General features: G+C 45.3%; 1 protein-coding gene across 3 annotated transcripts in view; it reads right to left on the bottom strand.

The window, feature by feature from the left end:
* satb1b (SATB homeobox 1b) overlaps positions 1-10000 on the bottom strand; it is a 68525-nt gene that overhangs the window by 34205 nt on the left and 24320 nt on the right. For all 3 annotated transcript variants that reach the window (XM_079504041.1, XM_079504042.1, XM_079504040.1), the window contains exons 6-7: positions 3681-3792; positions 2489-2566 (exon numbers count right to left, since the gene is read on the bottom strand). In XM_079504041.1, coding sequence (XP_079360167.1) covers positions 2489-2566; positions 3681-3792 — 190 coding nt within the window. The remainder of the gene's footprint in view (positions 1-2488; positions 2567-3680; positions 3793-10000) is intronic.

Here is a 10000-nt window from a genome sequence, read left to right on the forward strand (position 1 = left end):
GCAAATACATACATCTGGTTAACTGATGCCTGCTGTGTTGTAAGTCCCAGTCATACAGCACAGTGTACTGTAAGGCTGCTTAAAGAGGGCCTCTGGATGGAAGGCATACATAAAGGAGCTTCAGTGTTTGTGACCTGTGTCTCCCACAGCTCGTGTCTCCAAAATTAAGTTGAGGATTATGTGGGCCCATCATGTGAGTAATATAAACAAGCTGAGAGGACCACAGGAAGACTCTTCTGCATGTGCATTTGTGTGTATGCATGCACAAACAGTACAGCACAGTGTAGATAGGTAACGCGGTTGAACATGTGTGTATACTTGAGTTTGTGTGTGTGTGTGTGCGTGCGTGCGTGCGTGCGTGCGTGCGTGCGTGCGTGCGTGTGTGCGTGCGTGCGTGCGTGCGCACGGGCGTGCGTGTGCGTGTGTGTGTGTGCGTGGCTGCATTCATGTGTGTTAATGAATAAGTGCCAACTGAACCACCCTTTGTTCTTAATACAACAATAGGGTGTGCAAGCTAGCCAATAAATATTGCTTTAATATAAATGCAGGGTTGGGCGAGAAGAGGCAGATAAATAAACTAATGAATAAGATGTTACCCTTGAAAAGGCCTTGCTTGCATATACTCTACCTGCAATCACAGGCCCGTAAGACCTGAAAATAAATGCATCACTTGACAGCAGTTGGGGGCTATCTCCCGCTCGGGGAATCTTTAAGTCCATAATAATAACTTGGGAATATTTTAAGATGGCTTTAAATGATGTGCTTAGCAGAGGAAAACAATGATTTGAGATCTAAAGGGTGAAGTGAAAGAGCATTTTGGAGTGGCTTGAATGTTTGGAAGGGTTTTCGTCTCTCGCATACGGTATTCGTGCGCTGAGGGGGCTGCTGCTATAGGGATTCATACGGATGGCAACATTTACACCTTAAAAGTGCACAACAGCCTGCACATCCCACAGAAACGCATCGCATGGTATTTTGAAAAGCACAAATTGGTGTTAAGGCGGAGAGAGGGAGGGAGAAAGACAGAGAGAGAGAAGAATCTTCAACGAGCTGAATATTTCAGCGAGGAGATAAAAGATTAAGTGCATGGATGACTTCCAAAAATATCCACAATAATCGTGTGTTTTAGCTGCCTGTTTCTTAACTGTCAGTAAACACAAGATGCCTGGCCAAGACGGGTCTATTGACTGTTTGTTGAAAACAAATGATGAGAGGAGGAAAAAATAAATAAAAATCTTGGTAATAATCACATCTCCTCCCATAATCCCTGGCATTCCCTGGCTCTGACGGTACGGCATGCCTATTCACTCCTCTGTGTGTGTGTGTGTGTGTGTGTGTGTGTGTGTGTGTGTGTGTGTGTGTGTGTGTGTGTGTGTGTGTGTGTGTGTGTGTGTGTGTGTGTGTGTGTGTGTTTGTTTACAGTATGTGCGCATGTGTTATTGTTAGCATGCCCCCCAGCAGTGAGTGAACATACATGTACACACACACACACACACACACACACACACACACACACACACACACACACACACACACACACACACACACACACACACACACACACACACACACACACACACACACACACACACACACACACACACACACACAAGCATTTCCATGCAAATTGAAAAGAGAAGGGGTGACAGAATAGCATGGCAGGCCCTGGGAGAAAAAGCCTGCCACAGAAGCGAGAGTCCTCGTGTGGAATCCTGCCACAAAAGAGCATCGGATTAAATGCACAATGGAAATGGGATGTGGGCTGAAGATGGGAAGGAGAAAGAGAGGAAGAGAGAGATGCAACCAGAACATTCTCACTTGCTCAGTAAAATCACATGTGTTCATTTTACTCTGAGAGAGTAAACATGGACCCCAAGGTCCAATTTTAAACTTCCTGAGTTAAATTAAGGATTCTTATCTAGCACGGTAGCCTGTTTTGTCACTTCAAAGGAAGAGATGCCACTTTTGCAGGTCCCAGTAAGGCCTAATTGATCCTCGGTCGTACCTCAGTGTCCCGTGCTGAAAAAAAGCAGATATACAATCTTGTAGATTGCTGATTTTGGGCATGGGACCCTGTCACATGACTAAGTGTACATCAGGCTTCATGCTACTGTACTTCCACTAACTCCAGTCTCAAACTGTGACTGCCACATGGGTGAGGTAAATGCAGATTCACATCAGGATATCACACAGAACACAAAGAAATGGTTGTGCCACTCTGCACCATCCTTGGCATTCCCCCCAAACACTTGCAGGCACACATGGTGGGCACAGCAGAATGTCGCTGCAGGCGACCCATGGGTACCCCAGGGTTCTGTGCCCAAGGTTTTGTTAGCTGGGGTTGGCTGAGATGGGCACACAGGCAATCAGAGTTCATGTAATTGTGTGTGTGTGTGTGTGTGTGTGTGTGTGTGTGTGTGTGTGTGTGTGTGTGTGTGTGTGTGTGTGTGTGTGTGTGTGTGTGTGGGGGGGGGGGGGGGGGGCCTACCTAGTGCATTGGCACGTGGGCTCTCACGGAGAACGCATGTCCCCAGGTATCCTTCCAGCTGGGAGGGTTGGCGCAAGCCTGCACACACACACACACACACACACACACACACACACACACACACACACACACACACACACACACACACACACACACACACACACACACACACACACACACACACACACACACACACACACACACACACACACACACACACACACACAGGAAATGACACAGCATAGGGGTTTTGAGAAAGAGAAGGGATGGATGAAAACCAAAAAGTCACAACCCCAACAGGAAGCGGCACTTCATAAATATCACTTTAAACACTCCAGAGAATAATGGCAATAGCTCCTATTGGCAACTTTAAACATATCTAATCAAAGGGCAAAGGCAGTTCCTTGTATACAGTGTGTATGTGTGTGTGTGTGTGTGTGTGTGTGTGTGTGTGTGTGCGTGCGTGCGTGCGTGCGTGCGTGCGTGCGTGCGTGCGTGCGTGCGTGCGTGCGTGGTTATGATATGAACTGGACAGTGCTGCTGTTGTTACTTTGTAAAAAAAACCTCTAATATCATATCAGCTGTCATCAACAAATAGGCTAATATGTGTAACTTCATGGCAGTAAGGCAATTTACTAAATCAAAATATATAAAGATACAGTATCAGAATGCTCTGATCGGAGTGGTACTTATATACCGGTAACCTGATTTTAGGCAGTCAAATAGAATTTCATTGAAATAATATAAAGCATGCACAGTTGGGTTTGATAAGAAAATCTAATTGATCTCATACTACTAGAGGGTGAAGTGGTTCAGACATCACCGCCTTTTTGTTATTGGGAAAATAAAAAAACAATGGAAAAGTAAGGGATCTCAATGTGCCACATGTTGAGGTGAAAACATTTGGACGTTAATCAATAGACAAAGCTCTGTACACCTGCTACAGTGTATAGAAAGGTCGTTAATTATTGGAATATAAATAATGATTCATATAATATAACTGTCAAAGACAAAACATAGCATAGAATGGTAACTGCTGTATCTGCGTGCGGCATGTGTGTGTGTGTGTGTGTGTGTGTGTGTGTGTGTGTGTGTGTGTGTGTGTGTGTGTGTGTGCGCGCGTGCGTGCGTGTGTGCATGTGAAAAGACAAAAGCACAAGTGCAACACTTTGCGCTGCTCCATTTTGCTTACCCATCATATCTTTTGTCTTCTTGAAATGTTTATACCAGCGCCCAAATTCCTGACACTTTGCCGCCGACACATTTGCATAGTAAGTGCTGTTCACAATGGAGGAAATCATACTCTGAAAGAGAGAGATTGATTGAGAGAGAGAGAGAGACAGAAAGAGAGAGAGAGGGAGAGACGAGAGACTTCAGGATTCCGACTGTGGAAAATACAGACAAAATATTAAAGCTTGTGAAACATGTGCTAATACTGTGTCAAAACAAATTGAATCAGGAAACAGTAACCAGCAAAAAAATAATAATGCAAAATAAAAAACTAAATCAAAGTATCACACATGCAGAAATTTGGATCTTGTCTTCTCAAAGTATAAAGAATAAAACAAATCAAAGTCGGCCTAAACCCTTTTTCTTTATCAAATGCCATCGAGTTTGATAGAACTTTTAATTTCAGACGGGGTAAATTAGAAGCTTGACTGAATTAGAAGCTTTATGTCGACATCAAGAAGAGTGCGTGGAGGAAAAGATATTTACCTTCAAACGAAAAAGAGATTGTGACTTATTAAATATCAGCATCTGGCGATGTAAACAGACAAAGCTCTTTTTTTTTCTCCCAGCCTCTCTTTATTTACGCAATCTGTTAAAAAACAACAACTTCAAGCGAGTACGAGGGCCTCACTGAGCGTGTAGTTCTCCAACGCACATATGCCCCCACAGTCTTCCTTTACTGTCAGCTCTCTGCCCTCACTATATTCATCTGCCCTCACTATATTCATGTCAACTATCTTCCTTTGCCGGAGAAGGAGAACGAAACAAGTTTTCTTTTTTTTTTCCATCGCCACGTTTCATTAAAATAAATGTTTTAACACCTTGCCGGCCTCCGGGCAAATAGCGTGGTTGGCGCTGGAGAAATTGTTTTTGATTGTTATAAATATTCAAAAGAACGAAACCATCTGTTTTCAAATTACAGGTATGCCATCTTTATCATTTTCTTTAATATGTGCGCTTGGGGGACGGCAGGGAGCCTTCTGGCAGAGCAGCAAGGCGGCACGACACACGCACGCACGCACGCACGCACGCACGCACGCACGCACAAACACACAAACACACACACACACACACACACACACACACACAAAGTGAGCTAGTACAACGGGGTGGTAGGGGGGTCTCACTGCCTCCCTCTGCCCCTCCTCAACAAAGGAGGAAGACAGCAGGTGGAAAAACGCACGTCGTGGCGACAGTCCTGACTCTGAACTTCGAACTCCTGACCTCTGCACGGAAGCCCCCGGGGCTGCCACAGGAAGTGGGTTACTCTGAATGAAGGCGGCTGTGGTTGGATAAAAGCCTTAATATATGCGTTGAACGCACTGAAAATAGCAGATCTACAAGCTATATTCCTAAATATAGATCAACGGCTTTAATTCAGTCAAGATGCTGATGATGTAAATGCTTTTATTTTCACATATGAAGAAGCACTTTCTCTGTTATTATTACCATACAACAGTATGAGCAATAGACTGTTAGGAAAGTGACCTCCACTGACTATATATATATATATATATATATATATATATATATATATACACACACACATATATATGACCTCCAAGTGAGTGACCTCCACTAACAAGTGATCCATAGTGTGTGTGTGTGTGTGTGTGCGTGCGTGCTTGCGTGCGTGCGTGCGTGCGTGCGTGCGTGCGTGCGTGCATATATATATATATATATATATATATATATATGTGTTATATATATGTGTTATAAACAGCATACTCTATAGTACTGATTATGTGGCCGCTATCTGCATGTCCCTCGTTCACACCTTCATTGAGCTACTGTATGGACAGTAACCATGTAAAAAGAGGTTGTGATGATTTTTGGTATGTCACTAATAAGTGATCCTGATATTTCTCAACAATTACAATGAATTAAGCTATGGCACCTGCTTAGACACACACGATAGAGACCCCTTTCCCCCGATTTATACTTGGTTCCGCATTTGGCCACACAGCAAAAATAGCAGATCTACAAGCTGTGTAGATGGCAGTGCAATGCATTGTGAACTATTATAGATATCATGTTCTTTTGTGCGTGACACTGGGGCACAACCACAAGCATGAGATGTAGTGTTTAAAAACAGCTGGAATTCTGCTTTAACTCAGTGATAATAAAGTGCTCTCCTCCAGCCTGGCATGTTTTATTTACGGTAGATCTAGGGTAAGGCAACAAACAAGAGGCCTGGAGTAGACACTGCCAGGGTGGCTTCTCTCTTTCTCCCTCTCTCGCCGCCATCTTTGACACAGATGTTCTAATAAACGTTCCTCATTAATCAGCCCTCTCCCTCAATACATCACTCTACCTCTCACAGGGGCCCCTGTGTGTGTGTGTGTGTGTGTGTGTGTGTGTGTGTGTGTGTGTGTGTGTGTGTGTGTGTGTGTGTGTGTGTGTGTGTGTGTGTGTGTGTGTGTGTGAGAGAGAGAACGCACGCGCACACATGCATGCATGTATGCTGTGTATGAGAGCAATGACACACAACACAAGTCTCTCTTTTTCCATCTCTCTGTCTATGTTTCTCTATGTATGTCTGTCTGTCTCTGTCACACGCACACAAACACACAAACACGCATGCAGCCATGCAGCCATACAGCCACGCACGCACGCACGCACGCACGCACGCACGCACGCACGCACGCACGCACGCACGCACGCACGCACGCACGCACGCACGCACGCACGCACGCGCGCGCGCACGCACGCACGCACGCACACACACACACACACACACACAGGCAAATAACCAGAGTCTCTGCTGCCTCTGTCATGCCCACGGCAAGTCTGTGCCAGTTCTGGTCAACAGGTAGTGTGTGTGTGTGTGTGTGTGTGTGTGTGTGTGTGTGTGTGTGTGTGTGTGTGTGTGTGTGTGTGTGTGTGTGTGTGTGTGTGTGTGTGTGTGTGTGTGTGTGTGTGTGTGTGTGTGTGTGTGTGTGTGTGTGTGTGTGTGTGTGTGTGTGCGTGCGTGCGTGCGTGTGTGCGTGTGTACACGCGCGGAGCCTTTAAGTGATAGCCATCTGCAGCATATAGGGAGCTTATCAGTAAGACCAGGAAGTGGCAGTGGGCTGCTATCTGCCCCAAACATCTACTGCACACCCTGTCATGGGAGAGAGAGGAGGAGAGAAGGACAGAGAGAGTATGGACACACCAGGCAGGCACTCAGCCACCAGCGTTACAGTCACACACACACACACACACACACACACACACACGCACACGCACACGCACACGCACAAGCACACACACACACACACACACACACACACACACACACACACACACACACACACACACACACACACGCACACACACACACACACGCACACACACGTGCAGATACTAGGGCATTCACTTCTAGTCACTTTTACTAGTTGACTAGTTGCCTAGTTTACTAGTCGACTAGTAACTATATAGGTTATATAATAGGTTATATACCTATTATGTAAAAAAGAAAATTGTAAATAAATATTTGTACATTTAAAAACTGTGTACATTGGTGACTATAACTATAATCTACCTGATCTTGAGGCCTACAAAATCGGGGAAACCCCCCCCCCCCTTTTTTTTTCTCATCAACTAGTCAACTAGTACCAACATGGTCGACTAGTGGATTTACTAGTCGACTAGTTGCTTAATGCCCTAGCAGATACACAAATACACATTCTCAAATGGGCCCGTGCACATGCGTGTTTTCATGCACGCAGACAAGCACACACCCTCTCCCCTTCCAACTTTGCCTGATGGCCTGAATCAGCTGGGGAGGAAATGTAACCCATTTCTACACTGCGGCTCTTTACTCGTCAAGATGTAACACAGCTCAATTATGGCCCATCTCCACCACCTCAAATCATCACCAACATGCACCCACATGCACTCACACGCACGCACGCACGCACGCACGCACGCACGCACACACACACACACACACACACACACACACACACACACACACACACACACACACACACACACACACACACACACACACACACACACACACACACACACACACACACACACACACACACACACACACACACACACACACACACACACACACAGCTTCTTCTGCTTGTGGCAGGCATAGTGGCGAAGGCCTTGCAAAGATGGCATTTTGATGGCTATTTGCTGCTACGCAACACAGCAGCTGTTCCATCAAGGGCTGCCCAGTGGGAGACGAGGGTGGGGGCAGCCAGAAGAAATGGCTGTGTACGAAGGGCGGGGGGGGGGGGGTCCTTTGTTGCCATAGTTCCCGTGGAAGAGGCGGAGGGGGCGCTAAGCTACGGTAGTGAGTATCCGAACAGACCTCCCATGTGAGGAAAAATTGACTGGTTGATTGAGGTAGAGTCAAAGTTTTAGTGTGATGGTGGTCTGTCCCCCGGCTATTAGCTCAATGTGATGGTGGTCTGTCCCCCGGCTATTAGCTCAATGTCTAAGCTTACTTCATCAGAGTCAATTCTATTCCTCTGGGTTAGTGGGCTCTCTCCCTCTCACTTTCGCTCTCTCTCTCTCCCTCCCTCCCTCCCTCCAAGTCTCCCATGGCATTTTTCTGCTCTCTCTTTCTGCTCTCTCTCTCTCTCTCTCTCTCTCTCTCCCTCCAAGTCTCCCTCCTTGGCATCTTTCCCCCTCCTGCTCTCTCTCTCTCTCTCTCTCTCTCTCTCTCTCTCGCTCTCTGAGTCTCTTCAGGCCATTTGTAGGCCAAACACAAAAGCATGACTCCCCACAACAAAAGAATGAAACTAAATGTTTGACAAGGCCTGGGACAAAAGCAGTGTTTCAGAAAGCATCCCCCCTTCCCCATGCCTCTCCCCCTCGCCCCCCTCTCTATTCTAAGTCCTGTTCAGAGGTGGGCTAATTCTCTCTCTCTCTCTCTCTCTCTCTCTGTGGTTATGTCGTCTGCTAACCTTGCTTTTCCATAAAGGATTACGCTCCTGAATATTAAGGTGACACTAATCCTATAAAAAGGTGCCAATCATTTCCGGCCGTGTGGCACACCCCTTCATCCCCTCTCTCCATTCATCTGTTTTCAGTGAACCCAACAGCCTCAAGGGGACAGACAACCTCCCACAGTAGCTTCTCACCTGTGGCCGACTAAATACCCCTGGGGGGGGGGGGGGGGGGGGGCAGTGTCACTGTCCACATAGTATGGTCTACTGATGTGACCTAATGTGGCTAATAGAGAACTGAACCCAGTATGCTTTTAAAGGAATAAGATGACACTCTACGAGCATAGCAGGCCACTAAATGCTGAAACTGAAGTAATTTGCATGATAGCTACAGATAGACATGGATCAACAGGGTATTTGTTGGTTACAGTTACAACTGGTCAGTGATACGTTTATTTTGTTTTTCATGCTTTAAGTTAAAGCTACAATCAGTACGTTTTACTTCCATTGTATTTCCTCTCAGGGAGAGGTAATTGTAACAATGTCTGAATTCCAATTGAGAAGGCACTGCAAGGCAGTGTCTAATCCTGTGCTGCTGCTTCAAATAACGTTATTGACATTCACTACCAGCTAAAAGGGTTCAAATAAATAAACTGGCTTCACCATTTTGCTAACACGTTTAAAAACACTGGTTTCAGTACTTGTACCATTTCTCATATTACAAACTGAACTATTAAGTGAGAGGCAAAATCTTAATTTATCTTATAAGAACTGCTAATTGACTGGGTTCATGCTACTTACTCCAATCTTGCAATTTCTGAGTCGAGATATTTGAAAGCATCTGCTAAATTCTTAAATTGTCAAATTCTATTGAAAAGAATAAATAAAGTGGATAAAAAACAACAACAAAAAAACTCTTCAGTGGCTACATCTGCCCATTTGAAAAGGTCATGGTAGAGTATCTCACATCTGCAGGTTTCAGAAAATGAAATTTATCACTTTAAGATCTGTTTAAGGGCAGTTAAAATGAAATTTAAGACAGATATTGATTTTCAATAAATATGAAAAGGACTTGCAGTGGCCTGCATCGACTTCTGTCTGCAAACGTGCACGGGGAAAAACACATTCCCAGGACCTCTGACTGTAATTAACACTTAGATGCTAAACCGAAGTGTATGTAACCATTCTTACGGTCTTGAATTTCGATAAATCAATTTAAGACATCTTGAGACATTTTAACAGCCTGGCCACCTTCGGCACTGTGGCAAACAGGGCCCCTGTCATTATGCTCAGAGTAAAGAGAAACATCACACTTGTGTGAAGTGAGGGGCGCCCAGATGTCTGGGTGCCCGTTGATGTTCTCATGTCCGTGAAAAATGAAATAAATGTA

Source organism: Electrona antarctica (assembly GCF_951216825.1).
Source record: "Electrona antarctica genome assembly, chromosome: 6".
NCBI lineage: Eukaryota > Metazoa > Chordata > Actinopteri > Myctophiformes > Myctophidae > Electrona > Electrona antarctica.